This window comes from Moschus berezovskii, chromosome 23 (assembly GCF_049115385.1).
Source record: "Moschus berezovskii isolate FMDL1 chromosome 23, NW_MosBer_1.0, whole genome shotgun sequence".
Taxonomy (NCBI): Eukaryota; Metazoa; Chordata; class Mammalia; order Artiodactyla; family Moschidae; genus Moschus; species Moschus berezovskii.
Window position 1 is genome coordinate 22,198,120 of NC_142482.1, and position 23,703 is coordinate 22,221,822.

General features: G+C 47.0%; 1 protein-coding gene across 4 annotated transcripts in view; it reads left to right on the forward strand.

Moving 5' to 3' along the window:
- Positions 1 to 5,150, forward strand: part of BRPF3 (bromodomain and PHD finger containing 3) — a 37,777-nt gene extending 32,627 nt beyond the window's left edge. For 3 of the 4 annotated variants that reach the window (XM_055406374.2, XM_055406370.2, XM_055406373.2), the window contains exon 13: positions 282 to 5,150. In XM_055406374.2, coding sequence (XP_055262349.2) covers positions 282 to 465 — 184 coding nt within the window. In that variant the 3' untranslated portion in view covers positions 466 to 5,150. The remainder of the gene's footprint in view (positions 1 to 281) is intronic. The other variant, XM_055406372.2, reaches the window with a different exon arrangement.
- The last annotated feature ends 18,553 nt before the right edge of the window (positions 5,151 to 23,703 follow it).

The following is a 23,703-nucleotide window of genomic DNA, read 5'->3' on the forward strand; positions in this document are numbered from 1 at the left end:
ACTCCCCAAGGCAGGGCAAGGCTCAGAGCCCTCCAGATGGCTTAGCTAGTATCCCAAGGGGCACATGGGCTTCCCTCCAACAACCTTCTAAGCCAAGTGTCATGGGGCCCAGGTAAGGGCCTGGCTACAAAATAAGTCCCTTCGTGGCCTCTTGCCCGCAGCGTGTCAGTCTGCCTCCCTCTCCCCTTCCCCCGGCTTTGCTGGTCATGGACAGTTGGGTCCAGAGGAGCCTCCTGTGGGACCCACCATGGTCCAAGCCTCTTACTATGCTTATATTTTAGGCAGTGGCTTCCGAGGGACAAAGTCCTGCCCCTGGGTGTGGAAGACACTGTGGACAAGCTCAAGATGCTGGAAGGCCGCAAGACCAGCATCCGCAAGTCAGTGCAGGTGGCCTACGACCGCGCGATGATCCACCTGAGCCGAGTGCGGGGGCCCCACTCCTTCGTCACCTCCAGCTACCTGTAAGGGGGGGCCCGCCCTGCCTCCGTCCTGCAGGGCACAGAGAAGCCTCTTCTGGCCCCAGCCAGGCTTACGACCGGCAGCTTCCCCCTCCCATGGCAGGCCAGGGACTGGGCTGTGTCCTCCCCATGGGCAAGGCCCCAGTTTTGACTAACTGTATGGTTCCCCTGGTGGGCCTGCTGTGCCAAAAACTCCCACCCGAGCTCCCCCGGGGCTGGTCCACTGAAGAACCAGTTAGAAGTAGAAATAGCTGTGAGGCTTGGGTCCAGCCACGGAGATAAACCTGGCCCTGGAAAGCAAGAGGTCTTGGGCTTGCTCAAGGGTGTGCCTGGTGCCCTCCAACCTACTCCCAACTAACTACACCTCAGGGTGAGCGAGGCTCTAACGCTGACCCCAGAGGTGCTGTGGATACACTCGGGTCCTGTGGGAATCTCACAGAGCTCACCCTCCCTCCCTCCATCACCCCTCCTCCCACCTCTTCCCTGAACCATCTTCTGCCCAGCCTCTCTTTCTCCTGTGTTCCTTTCCCAGCTTTCTCTTGTGCCAAACTGACAGAAACCATCACCAAACTGATCTTTTTTCTTTTTATGTCTCATTCCCTTTGAGGCCAGCTGCTGCTACCACTTGGGTGACCCTTTCACCAGCATACCTCCCCGCCCCTTGTATGTGCTGCAGGCAAACAGCAGAGGCCAGACTGTGAGAGCTGCCTCCTTGGATTGAGGCGGGGCCTCGGGCCTGTGCCTTGCAGAGAGGTGGGCTCAGGCTGGGTGGGCTCCCGTCAGCAGACCAGGCTTCTGGTGCCCGTGGCCATCTGTCCACGTGGATTCTGCGGGCTGTTGGGGTGAAGCTGTGCCCTTTGGCCGGGTCTGCTCTTTTCCTCCTCCTAGCCTCCTCATGGGTTTTCATTTTCTGTCCCTGCAGCCTCTAGGCTCTCATTACCACCAGGGATGGTGAGGGGCCTATAGTCCAGCATCTTCCTATGCTGTGCTCTGCCCTGCCCAGCCTCTGCTGATCCAAATTCCAGGGAACGCAGCACTTTTCTTTCAAACTCTGTGTCCCCTTCCCTCTTTTCCTTCAACCCCCTCTCCACCTTTACCTTCTCAAAAACAGAAGGGAAAACAAAAAACAAAAAACTGTGAAATGGGGGAATGCTGACTGACAAACCAACACAACTTTCAGAGGCTTCAATGTCTGTTCTCTGATGTTTCTTTTCACCTCTTAAGCACCAAAGTTGCAGGGCCAGGTTGCCGGCCACTGATCGCCATGTTGATTTTTAACCTGACGTTCTTTTTAATTGTTTTAAATTTTTCATAGGGGAGTTTTGGACAAAACGAAGTCACTGGGGAGATCACTGCCATTTTTACGCACTTGACTTTTTAAAAATACAACCAACCAATCGCCACGACTTCTTATACATTTGGGACACGAGCCAGAGTTTAAAAGGGAACCAACAAAACTCTCTATAACATAATAAAGGACGGGGTTTTGGATTTTGTACAATAATAAAACTACAATGCCTATGGCTAGGGAAGGACATAGTGTATATAATTGTAAAATACTGTTCTAAATTATTCAGGCCTATAGTTTCCATTGCTGGAGTCCTCCATTGTGTGGCTGAGTATTTTAAATGCACACAGTGTGTTTTATTTAAAGGAGCCAATACGTACCCCCTCCCCAGGTAGTCGGTCGGCTGTGGACTCTGTGACCTTTGTCTCAACCTGTGTTGTAAGATCTTGGGGCTTTCTCTTTCTGTGTGTCTCTTCCTCCCAACACTTTCTCTTTCTTAGTCTCTCTCTCCTTTTTTCTTTTTCTCAGTCTCTGAATCTTTCCATCTCTGAGTCTCATTTTTAAAACTGCTCTTTTAGAACGGGAAACGGCTCAGATCCTGCTGTGGCATGGGGCCTATGTGTCTCAGTCGCGTCTGCTGTGAAGCACACGATGCTCTATTTATTGTAGAAAGTAACTTTATTTGCTTTCTAGAATTGTTTATAACAGATGGTATAAGAGAGGTAATAAACAGAGAAAAATCTATGCTTGTAAAGAATACAAAAGTTAATTTTACCTACTATAATATGACTGTCTTAAACTTATTTTCTCTCTGAGAAATAAATGTTCTAATGGGCAGCAGCCGCTGTGTGTGTTTATGGTTGTCAGTGGGGCCTGCCCTTCTCTTCCTAAGCTCTGCAGCCCTCTCCCTCCTCAGGAGGCCAGGGCCATCAGTGGTTAACATTAAGAATGGGGTTGCCTAGCCATTGCAGACTCCCAGCTGGAGAATGCTCTCTCTGTCTGTCTGCTTGTCTGTCTGTCTCTCAGACCCCTGGAAGAGGTGCGAGGATGGTTTCTGATGTTTTCCTCCCTAGCAGCGCTGCCTTTGGGGAGTTGTGGAAGGTCCAGCCTGCTTCCCACACCTCAGCTGCCCTGTGGCCACATTCCTTCAGGAGCATGTGCTCCACATTCAGCGGGAGAAATGGCCCTTTAGTCAAACTGGGCACCTGTTCACCAGGCTTGCAGAATTGGAGACTCTAGGCTGTTCCCACGTCCTTTGTCATTGTTGCTGTCCCCTTTCTATAGAGGGCGAGCCAGGACTCAGAGAGGCAGAACAGGATCCTGGTTACTTTTACAACTAGAAGGGAACCTTGAGCTTACCTAGTCTTCATTTTGCAGACAAGAAAACAGACCAGCAAAATTAAAAGACTTATCCAAGATCAGCCAGCGAAGAAACGATGGCAGAATCCTGGGACAAGGATCTGGCTGCGCTGGCCTGTTCTGTACCTCCTTCCCCTCTCTGTGGCTCTGGCTCCAGCATTTCTGGAAAGCAGTATCTTGAGCAGAAGCAGGAGTGTTCCCTGGGGCCAGCTGCTCTGTTGTTGGGCCTCGGATAGTTTTTCCCTCTGGTTCTGCCTGGCTGCTCTGCTTGGCTGCAAGTTACGTGTCTCAGTGTGTGGCTGGAGGATACAGGAGTCCCCTACTCCACAGGGCTTTGGAAATTCTTAACGTTGAAGTCACTAAAGTATAAAGGTTCTCCCTCTGGTATAACATGAACAGAATATCTCTAATGTACTGATAGCTCTTGTATTACATGTTAGGGTGCAGGATGCTAACAACCTGATTTATAAACGTTGCAGACAACTCTCAAAATGGTTCCAGAAGAATGAAACAGTTAATTCAGGCCTTGAAAATTGGGGTTAAAAATATCTATACATAAATTTTTATTTTGAATTATAAAAGCAATTTAGAGAGAAATTACAAGCTTACCCTATAAAACATATGCAAATAAAAACAAAAAGATGAGTAGGATTTTAGCAGAGGGGGATAAAAAGGAAGTCATTGTAAACAGAAGAAGCAACTTCAATGGTGGCCTCTGGGAGGTTTGGTGTGTATTCCAGCTCTAATAACCGCCATCCCCTTACGGAGTGAGACAGTGTGTTGGGATTAACAGCCTTTTCACTGACTTGCTGTGTGATCTCAGGCATGGTGCTGGACCTCTCTTGAGACTGATGTAATAGAGGACCCCAAAGCCAGGGTGAGGCAGTAGTACATGGTAGGTGGCAGCAGCCATTGAAAGATTTGAATAGGGAGGAAACGTGATTAAAACTTGGCAACTAATTAGACTGATAATCAGAGTCAAAAAGGAGTGTTATGCAGGGTCATTGTGTGGCTCGAGTGACCAGCAGTGGGTTTGCGGGTGAGGAGGAAGGAAGGGTAGGTGTTGATAAGTTTATGTTGCCTGCGGGACATCTGAGAAAAGCCCCTGGCAAACAAGTGGAACTGGACTTGGAGTTCCAGAGGAACACAGGAGCAGATGACAGAAATGTGTGGTCCCTGAAGCCCATCAGGGTAGTTAGGAGAATGGTCAAGGAGAGAGAGGGGAGGACAGAGCGAAGAAAAGCCCGTTGTATCTAGAGACTGGGGCTGGGGGACAGGTTGGAGACAGTGCCTTCAGAGGGGTCCAGTCCCCAAGGAGGGCCTCACGCGCACAGTGTTGAGCCCTAAGAGTCATCTAGCCACACACCCCCAAGCCCCCAACAACTCATTTCACAGAGAGAGGCAGGTCTGGCGTGCTCAGCGTCACAGAGCAGGAAAAGGCAGTGCTGGACCAGAACCTAGCACTTTCTGCTGTCGTCACGCCCACGTTTTCAGAGCCCTTGAGGTGAGTAGAAGTTTCCTTGATTTATTTTTATCAGTGCTATGATTAAAGTTCATAGCCTCAAATCTGAAATACGGTACTGGAGCTTGTGAGGGCACTCTGACTAGGAAGAGAAAAATCTCTCTTTCCTAACAAGTTAAAAAATATTAAAAGCATTTGCCAAGACCCTAGTCAGCTTGTTCACTTTCGTTAATGCCACAGTTGCCATTAACACTTGAGTGTGAATTTGCCTGTCAGGCTCTCCTGACCTGGCCAGGCTGTGAGCTTTGAGAGAAGACGGGATAGGTGGTAGGACTGCTGGGCTCTGGAACAGGAATGTAGGGGGCCCTTGTCTGCCCCTGGCTGTGCAGGCTATCCATGGGGTCTGTAGGGCAAGGAGTGTGAACATCTGGTCCTGCCAACTGCAGTCAGTCTGACCTTTACCAGGAATAAGGGGAGGAGGTCTTTGGAGGAGGAAAATGGTTTCTCCAAAAGATGAGGAAGAAGTTTCCACATCACTGTATGGTGGGGAAGAGGGGCCAAAGAGATACATGTTTGGGCCACAGCTGGAGCGGGGCTCTGACTTGACCTTGGCACTTGGGGGTTCCGTTTTGTTCTTTCCCTTAAAGAATGACAAATATATATATATATATACACACACATATTGCATGCAATACTATATATACTTTAGTATTGTCTACAATTTTAATATTCTTAAGAGGGCCAGGACTCAGGCTACATGACATAGAAAAAGGCAGTTGTCCCCCAAATTTCAGAAAGGTTATTGTTAATATTTCAAAGAACATGGTATATCCTTTGCTTGGCACCTATAAGGCTGGTTGGAAGTGGTTTCAGTCTAACCCCCCTCACTTCTGAAGCAATGGATGAGTTCCTTCCTCTTCTCTTCTTTATATTGGCCACTTTGAGCGGACATAGAGATAGTTTGGGGATGTAACATTGATGGCTCCCGGTGGGCGAGAGTGCGGGTTAAATATGGGCCCTGAGGAGAGTCTCCCCACCTGTCCCAGCCTCACAGTCCAGAGGACCCATGAAGGATTTTATCTGAGCTGGTCACAGAAGAATATAAGATTGTTGCTATATAATTTGGGGAAAATTTTTTTTCTAAGTAGAAAGGAGAAAGTAAGACTATTTTAACCACCAGAAATAACCATTTCCACCATTTTAATGTAATTCCCTTATAGTCTCATTCCCCCCCGCCCCCGCCCAGATAGAGCATGTGTTTTAGTTTTTTGTATTGAGTAGCTGGGAAGTCAGCTGGTAGCTGTCTGCAGTCACTGCAGAAGTGCTCAGCATGACTGGAACACAAGGCCCAACAACTTATCTGCCCAAATTTAACTTACCCTCTCTTGCTGAGTATCATGAGCTGGCTTATGCCAACCATTGCCCGTTAAGTTTTGCTGGTTCCCTTTATTTTGCTAAGATGTCTGTAGACTCTTAACAATTGAAATCAAATGAGAGCTATAGTTCTCCATCCCAAGAACTTTCTTATTGGGGTACATTTCTATGGAAATCAGTCCTAGACCAAACTGCACCCCATGTTCAAACACCTGTGAGCGAGGTGGCTTCCAAATGGCCATATACTTTCTTCTGCAGCCTGAGAAGTTCCCTCTGTCTACTCTCTGGTGCAGCACCAGCGCCTGACATGAAAGGTCATTTCAAGGTGGACACACCCTGCTGCTGAGTAGGCAGGTCAGGGGGCCAGAGCAATGGAGCTGCAGACCAAGAATATTTTTGTTGTTTTCGATATAACTTTACATATAGTAATTAAGATACACAAACTTTAATCTCTGAGTCTTTATATTTGTTTCCATCCATGAAGCCACGGATTTAACCAGATTAAAATACAGAACCTTTCCTCATGTTCCTTGGCACCTATAAGGCTGGTTGGAAGTGGTTTCAGTCTAAGTCCCCTCACTTCTGAAGCAATGGCTGAGTTCCTTCCTCTTCCTTCTTTATATTGGCCCCTTTGAGGGGGCATAGAAATAGTTTGGGGATGTAACATTGATGGCGAGAGTGCAGGTTAAATAGGGGCCCTGGGGAGAGTCTCCCCACCTATCCCAGCTTCACAGTCCAGAGGACCCAAGTACAGAACATTTCTTCCCGGAAAGTTCCTCGTGTTCCATCCCAGTCGATATCTGCCCAATCCCCCAGCCAAGGGTAACTACTCTCCAGGACGCCACAGCAGAGATCAGTGTTGCCTGTTGAAGGACTTTGTAAAGTGGGATCGTGCAGTGTGTGCCCTCGTGTCCAGCTCCTCTGACTCAGCATCATGTCTCTGGGCTCCATCCGTGTTGTGCATGTAGCTGTGCTTGTTCAGGGTAGTACTCTCTTGCACAAAACCACCACGCTGTGTTTATCCATCCTCCCGCTGGTGGACTCTGGTTTGTTTCCATGTTGAGCGGTCATAGTAACTCTGCTATGAACATTCTCGTATAGGTCTTTTGGTAGACACAGTGCTCACTTCTCTTTAGAAAATCCCCAGGGGTAGAATTGCTTGCTTTAGAAGGTTCTACCAGTTTTCCATTGGTTGGATGATTACACTCCCATAGCCGTGCAAGCGAATCTAGGCACTCCACATCGTCACCAACGCTCATGTTGTCAGCCCATGACGTTGGTGCTAGCCCTGCTTGCTGAACAGCTTCAGCCGAGTGCCATCATACAGCCTGGCTTCTTCCTTTGTGATACCACCTTGCTTCCAAGGCAGAGGTATGAACAGCTAAGGTGTTTGCAACCACAGAACCCCTCACTGAGGGGATGGGTAAGGTGGGAGAGCTAGTCCTGTCCTGTGGCACAGTCTTCTCTTAGCACCCGCCTCTACTACGGAGCCACGCAGATCCCTGCACTGGCTCTTTGGGGAATAAGGACCTCCTTGGTTCAGAGTCACACAATCCTCCCTGGCACCCTTGTCCTCATCCCTGGCCACTGGGCTCTGGGGGACTGAGCCTCTCGCCTACAGACCCACACCACCAGTACTTCACCCCGGGCACACTGCATCCAAATCCTTCCTCCCCCGCAATGGCTGATGCCTGAAGTTCCATTAGCACTTCATGCCTTTACCTCTCAAGGCTGTGATCCTTGGGGACGGACACCTGTGACCCTGGTTTCCTCTGAGTTATTGGTATTCCAGCATGATAAAAAATTGCCAGCAGGTCTCAATGAGGCGGTAGGCAAAGGACACTGAGTCCTTGAGAGGGGGATGAAAGAGGGGATGAAAAGGGCCCATTTGCTTTTGGCTGACCTTGGTGACACAGATGCACGCTTCAGAGCCAAGCAGGATGAAGGCTTACGGAAGCGACTTCAGAGGAATTGCTCAGATCACAGGTGACCAAGGTCTGAGATAAGACTGCAGGGTCAGGGGAAGAGTCTCGGGGAGGGAGTCTTGTTTGGAAACAGAGCTCTGAAAACAAAAGATTTCAGAGCTGAATTGATGTGGGCAATCATGGAGGCCAGCCCTGTTTTTAAGTGCAAGAGCGTGTTGGGGTGTAGGCCAACCTGGGGGATGAGGAGTCGGGCCTCCCTGGGCTGTTTGGCAGGGCTTCTGGCTCCGCTTGCGATTTGGGCACACCGCAAGGTTTTGGAAGGTTCTGGCCGCCAGAGCCCTGCCATTCATTCCTCCTCCTGCCCCTGTCCCTCCTCCCTTCCCTTCCTCCCTCCTCTCTCTGTCTCTCTGTCTTCCTTCAAATTTTATTATTACTTATTATTTTTAACTCCAATCGACCTATGGGATTCAAACTTAAATCTTCGGGAAAGTCTCCCTTCTTCTCCCCAGCCTCCTAGTTCCCCTCCCAGAAGCAACTAATTTTACTGATTATAGGTGTAACCTTCCAGAGCTAGTTTAATATTGGTGTATGTTCACATGTGTGTGTGTATGTCTCCTCTTTTATACAAATGGTAGCACACTGTTCTCATTGGTCTAGGCCTCATTATTTAAAACTTTATCTTTTTAAAAAAATTATTTATTTATGGCTGCTCTGGGTCTTCGCTGCTGTGCATAGGCTTTCTCTAGTTGTGGCAAGCGAGGGCTACTGTCCGTTGCGGTATGCCATAGCACACGCAGACTTTAGTAGTTGGCGGCACATGGGCTCAGCTGCTGTGCAACATGTGGGATCTTCCCGGACCAGGAATCAAACCCGTGCCCCCTGCATTGGCAGGCAGATTCTTAACCACTTGGGACCACCAGGGAAGTCCCAAGTCTCATGCTTTAGAATTGTTTTATTAAATATTGATTAGGTATAAAATAGTAGTTATACAGTATGTATGTGGGTGCTCAGTCGTGTCCGACTCTGTGTGACCCCATGGACTGTAGCCTGCCAGGCTCCTCTGTCCATGGGATTCTCAGGCAAGAATACTGGAGTGGGTAGTCATGTCCTTCTCCAGGATACAATTTATAGAAATAATTTTTTAAAACCCATGATACAGTAAACCGCCGGGTACCTACCTACCTCTCCTAGACAAGGAAGGAGGCTCTTTAAAATCCTCTCTGTGGCCCTTCTCACCTTCACCTTTTCTTCTTCTAAATACTATCCTGAATGTTAGGCTTATCATGCCTTTTTTTCCTTTATAGTCCTGCCAGATGTTTATGTCATCATGTGATAAGTATTGTGTAGTGTCTTACCATTTGGGATTTTAAAAAGAAGGACACATATTGCTTGCAATCTTCTACAGCTTGCTTTTATCCCAGCCATGATTAGATTAAAGGACCTGAGGTTCAGTCACGTGATATCAGTCATTTTCACTCTGGTATGGAATTCCATCATATGAAAATACCACAATTTTTCATTGCACTTATTTAGGGACATTTGGGTTACTTCCAATTTTTGCTACTAGAATCAGCACTGGTATGAATGTTCTTAATTGTTTCTCCTGGTGTACATTTAGGGGGGTGGTTGGGGTAAGGATTTCTGTGGGGCATATGTAGGGGCCTAAGGAACACACATGGGGCTTCCCAGGGGGCTCATTGGTAAAGAATATGCCTGCAATGCAGGGGACGCAGGAGACATGTGTTTGATCCCTGGATTAGGAAGAGCCCCTAGAGGAGGGCATGGCAGCACACTCCAGTATTCTTTCCTGGGAAGTCCCATGGACAGAGAAGCCTGGCAAGCTACAGTCCATAGGGTCGCACAGAGTTGGACATGACCAAAGTGACTGAGCTGAGCTGAGGGAAAACACACTGTCAGCTTCAAATAGATAAAGGCATACCATTTCCCAGAGTGGCTGTGTCAGTTCACATACTTGCCAGCTGATTGAGTTCCCTTTGCTTCACTCCCTTGCTGATGCTTGGAATTTTCATTTCTTAAAATTTTACAGACTGATACATAGCTTATTCTGATTTAACTTTTTATTTCCCTGATTATACTCATTGCTTTTTTTTTTTTTTGGCTTAAAATATATTTTGACGAATTGTTCCTTATCAGAGCGGCAAAGACTTCCTCCTTCTTTCTTGGACTGAAGAGTGTCCCATCGTATGAAAATCTGACTAGCCAGTTCCTTATTGATAGATGTTGGGTTATCTCCACTGTTTTACCATCAGTTTTGCAATGAATAGCTTTGTATAGAGATGGGGCAGTGTGTCCGTCTGTGAGGGAGTCTGTGTGTAGGTTTCTTACACAGGAAACTTCTGAGCCATTTAGATGAAAATGGAAGATAGTTTTTGCTCCCCTATGGCCCTCTTGTCCGTCTGTTTCTGGCAGATTCCCTTAATTTCCCGAGTTCCGAAGATGGAGCTGTGTCTGTCCTGTCGCCTCTTCTCTCAGGTGATGCTGTGTATCTCCCCCCTCCTCTCTGAACCAACCCAGAACCAACATGTTTGCTGCTCTCCTCCACCCCGTCTCCACCCCACCCCCACACGGATTCCTTTGGGATGCCTACCCTGGCATCTCCTTCTAATGACCGTCCCTGCCTCCAGAAATCCCTGGTGGATCAGATGGGAAAGAGTCCACCACCAAGGCAGGAGACCCAGGTTCAATCCTCGGTGGGAAATATCCCCAGTATACTTGCCTGGAGAATCCCATGGACAGAGCAGCCTGGCGGGCTATGGTCCATGGGGTCTCCAAGAGTCGGACACGACTGAGTAGCTAACACTTTCACCAAGGAAAGGAAAAGAAAACTGACCACCACCCTTACAGAATGGATAGCCTCAAAGGGGAGAGGGTGGCGGGTACATAAATCCACGAGGAAGTGTGAGGACAAATCCCAGCCCAGCACCTGTTGGCTGCGCTGCCCCAGTAAGCCTGGGCCAAAGGAGGCCCCATAAGCCTCTTTACAAAAAGAGGACAGTACTCTTCTCTGGGGCTTGGGGTGGAGTGGGGTCTGTGTTCACTTCCCTGCAGGCCATAGCTTTCTTTGTTATCTAGGGAAGCTCATTCAGGGAAGCCATGATAATGACTGTGGTGGATGCAAGTTGAGGGTCTGAGAGCCTGAGAGCATCCAGAGGAAGGGGAAGGAAACATGTTGGTTCACAAGGAGCTTTTCCTTATTCTGCTATAAAGCCCTCGTATACTCTCTTTGGTAGGCGTTTCAGGAGGCTTCTGAACTTGTGCAGCTATAAAGCCAACAGTGAACAGCCTTGACCTCAGGTCGTCAGGCATGAGCACATACATCTGCTGGATGAGGCTCTAGAAGGGGAGACACTGAGTGCGCCGGGCACCATTCAGTACGTCCTCCCCTGAATCTGCCCATCAATTCAACCATAAAGAGACTTCTCCCTTCCATAATTAGACTTTCCTAGCACTCTCTCCCATAGACTCTGGCTATCTGGGTACATGTCCTGTCTTCTGGGTACTTTTTTGGGGAGTGGGTAGGCTGAATTCCAAACCTCTGTGCCCAGCACACAGTAGGTGGGGCACTCAACACACGGGAACTGAGTTACCATTCACTTTATGGAACATCTCCTCATTTGGTCCTCAAAACAACCTTATGTGGGCCTGGCGGGATGATCATCCCCACTTTACAGGTGGGTAAACCGAGATTCAGAGCCACTTTGTCTTGCCCTTGGCCATACTTGGCCTTGGCCTCAGGCTGAGGAGGAATGGAAATCCAGGGCCCCTTCATCCCAGACTCGCTCCCCCTGGGCCACATTCTGAGGCTGGAGCCTTGTTGCAGTCTTACTCTCCAACCGTTTCTCCATACACAGAAAGACTAATGGCCAAGGCCTTCCAGGCTTTATTTTCTTATTTATTTGCCAACAAAGATTAGAAAGATTATTAGAATATCTACCCCACATTTTTGAGTTCGCAAACACTCTAGGGAACCTCTCTGCATGTATTTCTCAGAAGCTGAAGGAGCAGGTGAGATTATTATCCCCTTATATGTGTACTAAGCTGCTTCCGCTGAGTCTGACTCTGTAGCCCTCCAGGCTCCTCTGGCCAGGGGATCTTCCAGGCAAGAATACTGGAATGGGTTACCATTTCCTACTCCAGCAGATCTTCCCAACCCAGGGATTGAACCAGCATCTTCTGTGTCTCTTGCAGATGGGTTCTTTACCACCAGCGCCACCTGAGTGGCCCCATCCCCTTCATATAAATGAGGTTAAATGAGTGGTGGGTAGCAGAGCTGGGATTTAAGCCCAAGCAGAGCCCACTTGCTTAACTAGTCTATACCACTGACTCTCAATCAGTGGTTTTTAATATATGACACTAATAAATTGTCATTATAATATCATTTTAAGACTGTTGAAATGATGGCTCTCTGCTTAGTATTTTAGGGATGATAGGAAGGTCCTTGGGGGAAATTCCACGGTAGTCCAATGGTTAGGACTCTGAGCTTTCACTGCTGAGGGCCTGGGTTCAATACCTGATTAGGGAACTAATGATCCCACAAGACAAGCAGTGAAAAACAAGCCAACAAACAAAAGAGGAAGATCCTTCACCTATAAAACTAAACACCTTGAGACTTCCCTGGTGGTCCAGTGGCTAAGACTCCATGCTCCCAAGGCAGGGGACCTGGGTTCAGTCCCTGGTCAGGGAACTAGATCCCACATATCACAGTTACAAGTTTGCATGCCACAACTAAAAGATCCTGCATGCTGCAAGTAAGATCTGGTGCAGCCAAATAATAAAATAAATATTGAAAAAAAAAAGCTAAATACCTTCCTGCTGCTTACTATTGCACAAGTAGAACCATATCCCTTAGGCTGACAGCTTTGATCTTCGATGAAACAAGATACTCCCAGGTCTTGCTCAACCTTCTAATGCTCAGGCCTGCTTTTCATGCCATGAACAGCTTCCTTCTCTATAGTTCTTACAGTAAAAGCAAAAGGGATTTTCCCCAAATGTAACATTAAATCACACTATTAAATATGACTTTACAAACTCCTCTCACCACCATCACTATTTTATGAATCATCTGAGGGTCTTAAGCTCCTGTTACTAAACCTGGATTCCGATCTGAAACCATTCACCTCAGAGCTTCCCAGGTGGCTGGCTCAGTGGTAGAAGAATCTGCCTGCCAAGCAGGAGACGCGGGTTCAGTCCCTGCGTCGGGAAGATCTCTTGGAGGAGGAAATGGCAACCCACTCCAGTATTATTGCCTGGAGAATCCCATGACAGGGGAAACTGGAAGGCTGACAGAGAAGCCTGGAAGGCTAGTCCGTACGGTTGCAAAGACTCAGACGTAACTGAGCATACACGCATGCCGTTCACCTCAGATTGGGACTTGAAACCATGTGTCAGGACTCCAACCCAGCCAAAACCCAGTTTGGGACTCAACCTACATGTCTGGGACTTGAACGTAGCCAAAATCCATGGTTTTCCGACTGAGATCACACACCTGGTTTTGGGACCTAATGAAGCCCGGGTTCTGGTCTCATTGAGGAAGAATTCAGTGAGAGACAAAGTGATAGGTAAGAAGTGGATCTATTTAGAGAGAGACAAGTGTGGACCATAGACAGTGTGGGCCACCTCAGAAGGAAGGGGCCACCTCATACGTGCTGTGGTTAGCTTCTATGGGCTGGGTAATTTCACAGGCTAATGAGTGGGAGAATTATTCCAACCATTTTGGGAAAGAGGTGGAGATTTCCAGGAATTGGGTCCAGTTTTGGTCTTGGGCTGGACGGCATCACCGACTCGATGGACATGAGTCTGAGTGAACTCCAGGAGCTGGTGACAGACGGGGAGGCCTGGCGTGCTGTGATTCATGGGGTCGCAGAGAGTTGGACACGACTGAGCGACTGAACTGAACTGAACTGAACTTGGTCTTGGCACCTGTGGGTGTGTCACTTAGCTTGCTGGTGTGTTTCAGTGAGCTTATACCGAGGATCGACGGCTAGTGGACGTTCAGTTCTCCTCAGTCTATGCTGTGTCCTCAGGCTAGGTCACTCTTTTAAAGGCTGTGTCCTGCCCCCTCCCGTCCTGTTTCAGGTCCCCTCGCACAGTAAAACCAACTGCTGACACCAGGCTGTGCTGAAGGAATGTCCAGTGTTTATTGCTGTCACTGACCAAGGAGAATCGGCAGCTCATACTCGAAAGACCCAAACTCCCCAGTGGCTTTCAGGGAGGGGTTTTTAAAGGCTATATTAGGGGTGTGGGTCGCAAGGTGCTTGATCAGCTCTCTGTCTGTTGGTCAGTGGTGAGGTAATGGGGTAATGTTTCAGGAGTCAACATCATAAACCTTCTGGTCCCAACCAGCCTGAGATTCTGTGTGTGCTTATGGTCAGCAGTTTTCATCGGTGGTAGAGGGTGGGGTAGGTGGGAGGAGTGTCTGGTTTCTATAAAAACAATTTAGGAATGTGTGTCAGACATCGTTATCTATATCTTTCAGGGAACTGGGAGTTCAGTGACTGCTATGTAGCTGATTTATGGCCTAAATTGTTATGAGTTTCCCAGCCCAACAGCTATTCTTTGTTTCTATGAGTTCACATGTCCTAATCATTAACTCTTGAACCAGACTTTTGAGACTGAGGGGAGGCCTGAAGCAAAGTCGTTCATTTACAGAGATGGGGAACCCAGGAGGGGGTGCTTCCACACCCACAGGGTCCTGAAGTGTCGCTTTCACTCCCCCCACTGTCCTCTGTCCCTTGTCTTGCCACTGTGCTCTGTGCTCTCACCACCCACTCACCCCATCCCCTGTTGCTTTGGCCTCCCTCTTCCTTGGCCTGCTCTCTTGCAGTGACCTCGTCTCCCTGGCTCACTATTCAGCCCCACACTTAACCCTGAGATCCCACGTTCAAACCTCTCTTTAGCTCTTCAAGCCTTTACTCCCACAGGCCCCATAGTCCACCACCTTTCACCGCCCCCTTCAGATCCCTTCTCCCCTCCTTTCCCCACCTGGACTCCATGGTTAGTTATTACAACTCCTCGCTTGTCTACACACTCCCCTCCTCTACCTCAAACTTGCTAGATTGTATTCACTTGGCAGAACTCCGGCCCGGTCAAATCCAGCTCTACCTGTTCCGCGGTATATTCTCCTGTTTACTTGGCTCGCCTGTCTGCCCAGAAGAATGTCAGCCCCAGAAGGGCAGGGACTGTGTCTTCATTGTCCACTCTGTCCCAGGGTCAGACCAGTGCCTTGTGTTCCCTGGAGGCACGTTAGTGAATGTGTGTGTCTGTTGCATGGATTTCTTTCAGAGGTTGGAGAAGGATCTGAGAACTCATTTATGGTGGGGCTTCCCTGGGGCTCAGACAGTAAAGAATCTGCCTGCAATGTGGGAGAGCTGGACTGGGAAGATCCCCTGGAAAAGGGAAAGCCTACCTACTCCAGTATTCTTGCCTGGAGAATTCCCAAGGACAGAGGACCCTGGTGGGCTACAGTCCATGGGATCACAGAGAGCCTGGACACAACTGAGTGACTAAGCACACAGGGGAAAAGTGGAGGATGGAAGTCACAGTGTGACGAGGAAAGCACAGAGCAGAGGGAGCAAGACGAGAAGGACAGGCAAGCTCAAGTTTGTGCAAGGAGAATGCCACTGTTCCTTCCTAACTGCCTCTTCTTGTTCTGGGAGAAGATCTTGACAAAGTTCTTCATTCTCCAGCCCAAATTACAGAATTCTAAAACCTTGACTAAACTGTTGCTTCCTGCTGGTGCTGGTTACTTAGGACTTCTGAGAAGATGTTTGAATAACCATGATTATCAGAGAACGGAAGCCCAGAGAACAGAAGGACGCGGGAGCGCTGGAAGCGGAGCCCCGGTGGGCCCAGGGGTCTGCACTGCAGTCATCAATTCTCTGTTCCTTTCTAGTTTGTCATTTGCCCAGTTGTCCTTACCCTTAAAAGAACCAGGGAACATGCTGTCTAACCCACACTGAACACTCATGAAAAACGCCGTGGAAGAGATTTGTTACCAGGTCAAGTCCTTGGACTCTTTAATCAACAGAAGCTGGTAAGAAGCCAGACGAGAAATTCAGGCAAAGCTTTACTGGCACTCATGCTACAGGGCAAAGGAGCAAAACCAAGTGACAGGTTCCCTCGCTTGCTCTGCTGGAAGGGTGGGCTTGTTCCTTAAATAGGGTGAGGTAGGATGGCTCAGACGGTAAAGCGTCTGCCTACAATGCAGGAGACCCAGGTTCGATCCCTGGGTTGGGAAGATACTCTGGAGAAGGAAATGGCAACCCACTCCAGTATTCTTGCCTGGAAAATCCCATGGATGGAGGAGCGTGGTAGGCTATAGTCCATGGGGTCGCAGAGAGTTGGGCATGACTGAGCGGCTTCAATTCAGTTCAGGGGAGGATTATGGGCTGGGCCAGGGATGGCTTGGGGGGTATGCCCACCTTCTTGGTGGTCCCATGCACAGGAATCCTGCTCAAGGCTCATCCTGCTTTGGCTCCTAGCACCTCAGAAATGGCTAGAAGGTTTGTGGCCTTTTTGAATCTTATTGTTGATAATTTCCCTGACTGCGCGTGCCTGGAGGTATGTTTCAGTCCCTTACAGTTTCTTTGTATTGTGTTGCTCTGGTAGAGGGTCACAGGTCGCAGTGTCTCAGACGGAAGGATCCGATAAGGCTTCAGCGAACCTAAATGATGTGCTTACAGAGCAACATAGGTTGCCTCATTTCAGCCCCACAGCAGGCCCCTGCGATTGGTACCGTTATTACCCCCGTTGTATGGAGAAGGAAACAGAGACACGAGGAGGCTACACAACTTCACACTCAGGAAGTGACGGAGCCTCTGTGCGATTCAAGAGTCTAAGTGTATAACCTCGATGCTCTAGGGTCGTAAAGGTCACACCAAAATGACTTTTCAATGTAAGCAAACTTTCCCTTGAAGGCTTTGAGTCCTGTCGACAGAAGGAACTCTGACCATCTGAAACAGGAAGCCCTGTGGTGAGGCAGACGCTGCTTGTCAAATTGTACGCTTAGAGGTGTTTCAGCCCCAAGTCTGCAGGGGAAGTATGAGAGGGGAGGGGAACTGAGGCCTGGTTTATCCCATCTTGTACCGCCGATGCTTTCTATACATTAGCTATGCTCAGTTCTCACCATGGGCCTAGGTCACAGGTTCCCACACTAGCTGGTGGTAGAAATGGGATTCCAGCTGTACATGTTTCATCTATCAAGAGGCTTCCCAAGACTGTGTTATACAGGATGTGTTTAAACACCACAAACAAGGCATTTCTGGGTCATGGGCTTGGAATTTAAAGTAATCTTGGTAAGGCCGAGCTGAGGCTCTGACCATTACATTCTTTCCTTTCTCTTTATCACTTGAGAACTAAAAATTTATGCACAGAACAGATTTTCCACTGAGATGGATAAAAGAGTTTGAACCAACTAATCACAAAGTTTTGACTCCAAAAAAGGAAACAACTTGTTCTAATTTGCCAAACCTTAGGTCAAATATATTTTTTTTGTAACTGAATTGTCCACAGAATCCCACTTGGCATTTTTGTCTTTTTAAAGATCAGTGAACTAACATGAGATTTCTAAATAGCAGCAGCTCAGTGTGATAGAGCTCTGGGCTGGGGGTCAGGACTCCTGGGTCCTGGACCTGGCTCTGATTTGGGCTTGCTGTGTGACCTTGAGCAGGTTACCTCCCATCCTGGGCCTCAGCACTACAAAATAAAAGGCTTATGTCTGATGAGCATTCTGTTCCCCTCTAGACCGCAAGTTCACAAGTTCTAGGATAGGATCACAGGCTCTGGACTCAGACACTAACTGGTAAGTGAGCATGTTAGACAAGCTACTCTGGGATTCAATTTCTTCATATGTAAAATAGATTGATAATATATCTGTCACAGGGTTGCAATGACTGAATGAGAAAATTCTATAGTGCCAGCACGAATGAAAGATGCACTCAATACTGGTTAGACACAGTAGTGATGAGGGTCTTTTATTTTATGAAAAATCGATAAAGATCCAGATCATAAAAGTCTGAACTTGCTTGAAGCTTGGGGTGACCCATGTTTTAGCCATGAGACATAAGCTACTGGGTGGCTTCTAGGAAAGCTTTTGTTCCCTGCTATAATGTACAATCACACCAGAGGAGAGCCCCCTGTTCTGCCCCTTCTTCTTCATTTTTCTTGCCTTAAAAATAGATACATTATGTGGAGCAGTGGCAACACCTTTGTGATCAAGAAGCGCAATCACAGGGAGGAAAAGCCAACAAACCAGATGTATCAAAGTGTAAGGCTGGAGTCTAGATCCTGGATGATTTTGCTCAAACGGGAAACCAGCAGCTGCTGGCTGTTAGACTTCCCACTGTGTTAAAATACAAACCCTGTTTGTTTAAGCCACTGTCATCTGGGCTTCCTGTTCCATAGCCGAGCCCATCCTATCTCATACATCATTCAACAAGCATTTATTATGTTTCTACTAGTACTAGACACAATTGTAGGAATGAGGTTTACAGTGAGGGATAAGACATCCTTAAGGTTTTACAGCCTATTCAGGCAGACAGGCTTTTTTTTTTTTTAATGCAATAAAAATGTAAGATGTGTGACATGATCCTCTACACAGAAAACCCTAAAGACTCTACCAGAAAACTACTAGAGCTAATCAATGATTACAGCAAAGTTGCAGGATATAAAATCAACACACAGAAATCCCTTGCATTCCTATACACTAATAATGAGAAAATAGAAAGAGAAATTAAGGAAACTATTCCATTCACTGTTGCAATGAAAACAATCAAATACTTAGGAATATATCTACCTAAGGAAACAAAAGACTTGTACATAGAAAACTATAAAACACTAGTGAAAGTAATCAAAGAGGACATGAATAGATGGAGAAATATACCGTGTTCGTGGATTGGAAGAATAAATATTGTAAAAATGAGTATACTACCCAAAGTAATTTATACATTCAATGCAATCCCTATCAAGCTACCAACAATATTTTTCACAGAACTAGAACAAATAATCTCACAATTTGTATGGAAATACAAAAAACCTCGAATAGCCAAAGCAATCTTGAGGAAGAAGAATGGAACTGGGGGAATTAACCTGCCGGACTTCAGGCTCTATTACAAAGCCACAGTCATCAAGACAGTATGGTACTGGCATAAAGACAGAAATATAGATCAATGGAACAAAATAGAAAGCCCAGAGATAAACCCACGCTCCTATGGACACCTTATCTTCACCAAAGGAGGCAAGAATATAAAATGGAGAAAAGACAGTCTCTTTAACAAGTGGTGCTGGGAAAACTGGTCAGCCACTTGTAAAAGAATGAAACTAGAACACTTCCTAACACCATACACCAAAATAAACTCAAAATGGATTAAAGATCTAAATGTAAGACCAGAAACTATAAAACTCCTAGAGGAGAATGTAGGCAAAACACTCTCCGACATAAATCACAGCAGGATCCTCCAAGACCCACCTCCCAGAATATTGGAAATAAAAGCAAAAATAAACAAATGGGACCTAATTAAAATCAAAAGCTTCTGCACAGCAAAGGAAACTCTAAGCAAGGTGAGAAGACAACCTTCAGAATGGGAGACAATAATAGCAAATGAAGCAACTGATAAAGGATTAATCTCCAAATTATACAAGCAGCTCCTGCAGCTTAATTCCAGAAAACTAAGTGACCCAATCAAAAAATGGGCCAAAGAACTAAACAGACATTTCTCCAAAGAAGACATAAAGATGGCTAATAAACACATGAAAAAATGCTCAACATCCCTCATCATCAGAGAAATGCAAATCAAAACCACAATGAGATACCATTTCACACCAGTCAGAATGGCTGCTATCCAAAAGTCTACATGCAATAAGTGCTGGAGAGGGTGTGGAGAGAAGGGAACCCTCTTACACTGTTGGTGGGAATGCAAACTAGTACAGCCACTATGGAGAACAGTGTGGAGATTCCTCAGAAAACTGGAAATAGAACTGCCATATGATCCAGCGATCGCACTCCTGGGCATACACACCGAGGAAACCAGAATTGAAAGAGACACATGTACTCCAATGTTCATTGCAGCACTGTTTATAATAGCCAGGACATGGAAGCAACCTAGATGTCCATCTGCAGACAAATGGATAAGAAAGCTTTGGTACATATACACAATGGAGTATTTCTCAGCCATCAAAAAGAATGCATTTGAATCAGTTTTAATGAGGTGGATGAAATTGGAGCCAATTATACAGAGTGAAGTAAGCCAGAAAGAAGAACATCAATACCGTATATTAACGCATATATATGGAATTTAGAAAAATGGTAACCTGAACCCTGTATAAGAGACTGCAAAAGAGACATAGGCATTTAGAACAGTCTTTGGGACTCTGTGGGAGAGGGTGAAGGTGGAATGATTGGAGAGAATGGAATTGTAGCATGTATATTATCATAAGTGACCAGTCCAGGTTCGACGCATAAATTTTCCTTTGTTCATTTCTTTGCATTTGTGCTTTTTTAATAAAATTCTTTTTTAGATATAAAAAAAAAAAATGTAAGATGTGGTACAACTGAAGTCTCCAGATGTTAGCCTGAGTGCATAATGGAAGTGGTAGACGATTCCTCCTAGTCTTTTGAAAATGCTTTCAAAATAGATACTCTGCTCACCAATACCTCTCTAGCACCTCTCTTAGTAAATAGTCAATGGATTTGGTTAACTGTTAGTGCTGCTTGCCCTGCACTGAAGAATAAGCTCACTTCCATGCCTTTTTGAAGTTAGGTGTGGCCACAGGACTTGCTTTAACCAAAGAAATGTAAGCAGAATCGATAAATGTCACTTTCAGATGGAAGTAGGTAAAAGGTGGTGCCAATTTCTATGCTCTGTCTTCCCCCTTGCTGTTTGTTGCTGGAATATAAACTTGCCAAACTTGACAAATACAATGAATTAAACATTAGTTAAATGAATGAATGAATAAGTTGTGGCAGTGTTGGGGATGTAATAAAGAGTGGGGAGACCCAAGGCAGGAAGTTTGGGGCTAACAGTACTGGTTCCCTACCATTGTTTCCTGGCCTTTGGGCTAAAATCAAGTGTATTGGTTCCCTACACTAACAGAAACTGCCCCTTTACTCTTTTCTTCTTCCTGCTGACAGAGTCTGCATCCCACTAATGAGACTGAAAACGACAAATGATGGCTTTCCCAGCCTTCCTTGCAGCTAAGGCATGAGCGTATGACCCAGTGCTGGCTAGTGGACCCTGAGAGAGTCTTCCGGAGCCCTTTCTGGAAAAGGCTTTTCTCACACATAAAAAAAAAACCAGCCTTGGGCTTCCCTGATGGTTCAGTGGTTAAAAATCCACCTTGCAATGCAGAGGACACCGGTTCAATGCCTGGTCCAGGAACTAAGATCCCACATGCCTCAGGGCAACTAACCCTGTGGGGTGCAACTACTGCAGTCTATGCTCTACAGCAAGAGAAGCCAACACAATGAGAAGCCACAACTGGAGAGTAGCCCCTGCTCATCACAACAAGAGAAAGCCTGCACGCAGCAACAAAGACCCAGCACAGCCAAAAAAAAAGATACCCTTTCCTCATTGTTTAATCACTGCAGATTGACTTTACTGTTCAGTTCAGTCGCTCAGTCATGTCCGACTCTTTACTGTTACTTGCAGCCTAATGCATCCATAACTGATACAGAACTGGTTGCTACAATTATGGCAGGAACCCATGTGAGAAATGAGGCTTAATTGGAGGCACAGAAAGGAAAGAATAGAGCTAAGGAAAGCTTGGAAGTAAAGTCAGTAAGACTGGGTGACTGATCGGGTGCAGGGGTTGAGCTGTGTGCTGTGTAGAATGAAAGAGGTTTAAAACCCAGTCACTGATATTAAGGATCCCAGCAAGAGAGATACATTCTGAATGAAAGCACCTACACAGCAGCCTATGCCAAGGGCCAACCTGTACTGTAGGAGTTGTGAGGAGGGAGGGATGGGGAGCTGGCCCCGGACTTGAAGGATGGCTGGGCTGTGGGTTTGGATGGATAAAGGAGATTATGATCATCTAGGCAGGACTTTCCTGATATATCTTAGACCAAATTTTATAGCTGAAGTGAAGTCGCTCAGCCGTATCCGACTCTTTGCGACCCCATGGACTGTAGCCCATCAGGCTCTGTCCATGGGATTCTCCAGGCAAGAATACTGGAGTGGGTTGCTATTTCCTTCTCCAGGGGATCTTCCCGACCCAGGGATCGAACCCAGATCTCCCGCATTGCAGGCAGACGCTTTAACCTCTGAGCCACCAGGGAAGCCCCTAAATTTTATAGCTAGCCTGGAGAATCCCAGGAACGGCGGAGACTGGTGGGCTGTTGTCTGTGGGGTCGCACAGAGTCGGACAAAACTGAAGTGACTTAGCAGCAGCAACAGCAGTTCCGTTCCGTTCAGTCGCTCAGTCGTGTCCGACTCTATGCGACCCCGTGGACTGTAGCCTACCAGGCTTCTCCGTCCATGGGATTCTCCAGGCAAGAATACTGGAGTGGGTTACCGTTTCCTTCTCCAGGGGATCTTCCCGACCCAGGGATCGAACCCAGATCTCCCGCATTGCAGGCAGACGCTTTAACCTCTGAGCCACCAGGGAAGCCCCTAAATTTTATAGCTAGCCTGGAGAATCCCAGGAACGGCGGAGACTGGTGGACTGTTGTCTATGGGGTCTCACAGAGTCGGACACGACTGAAGTGACTTAGCAGCAGCAGCAGCAGTACTTTAATAATAACCTTTGCCTTGTGACTTCCATTTTTAACTTTATTTCAACCATTTCCACATATTAGATGAAAGGCAATAGAGGGACGCAGTTTAGTGTCAAACATCCTTTTTTTTTTGGCCATTCCGGCTCTGAGTTGTGGCTCTTGGGATCTTGGTTGACGGCTGTGGCCTCTTAGTTGCAGCATGCAGCATCTAGTTCCCTGACCAGGGATCGACCTCAGGGTCCTGGCATCAGGAGCACAGTCTTAACCACAGGACCACTAGGGAAGTCCCTGCCAGATGAACTTTGCTGCCAAGTCACTTCAGTCGTGACTGAAGATTGGATCGCCTGACTCAGGAATAACTTAGTATATATTATGGCTATTTCCACCTTGTAAGCTTAGCCCTCAGGACTCTTCTTTTCATCTTAGGTTCCTAACAGTCCAGGCAGGCTGCTCCTGTTCTGAGCTCCTGTGGTCTGAATACAGGGCTTAATTTGGAGATACAGTTAACGAGCTAGAAAGCAATCAGTTTCCTCATCTTTTCTAGAAACAAAACTCCAATGTCTCATCAAACAGCTGAACAAAGCAACAATTAAATAGCCAATAATCCAACGTGATGATTTAAAAAAATAAACTTAGGTTTAAGTAATAATTAGGTTTCTTAAGAAATAAATGTTTCTGCTCTTTTCTCACCTATCCTGAATTATTTTCAAGCATAACTTAATCTCCTCCAAGTCTTGGTCCTCTGAGTAGAATGGACCATTCTTCCTTTTTAAAAAATTAATTTACTTTTGGTTGCACTGGGTCTTTGTTACTGTGCTCAGGCTTTTTCTAGTTGCGTGGAGCGGGGGCTACTCTTCGTGGAGGTGCACGGGCTTCCCGTTGCAGTGGCTTCTCTGGTGCAGAGCACAGGCTCCAGGCTTCCTGAGTTGCAGCACACGGGCGCAGGAGTTGAGGCTCTCGGGCTCTAGCATGCAGGCTCAGTAGTTGTGGCACACGGGCTTTAGTTGCTCTGCATCATGTGAAACCCTCCCGGACCAGGGATCGAACCTGCGTCCCTTGCCTTTGCAGGTGGATTCTTATCTGCCGCACCACCAGGGAAGTCCAGA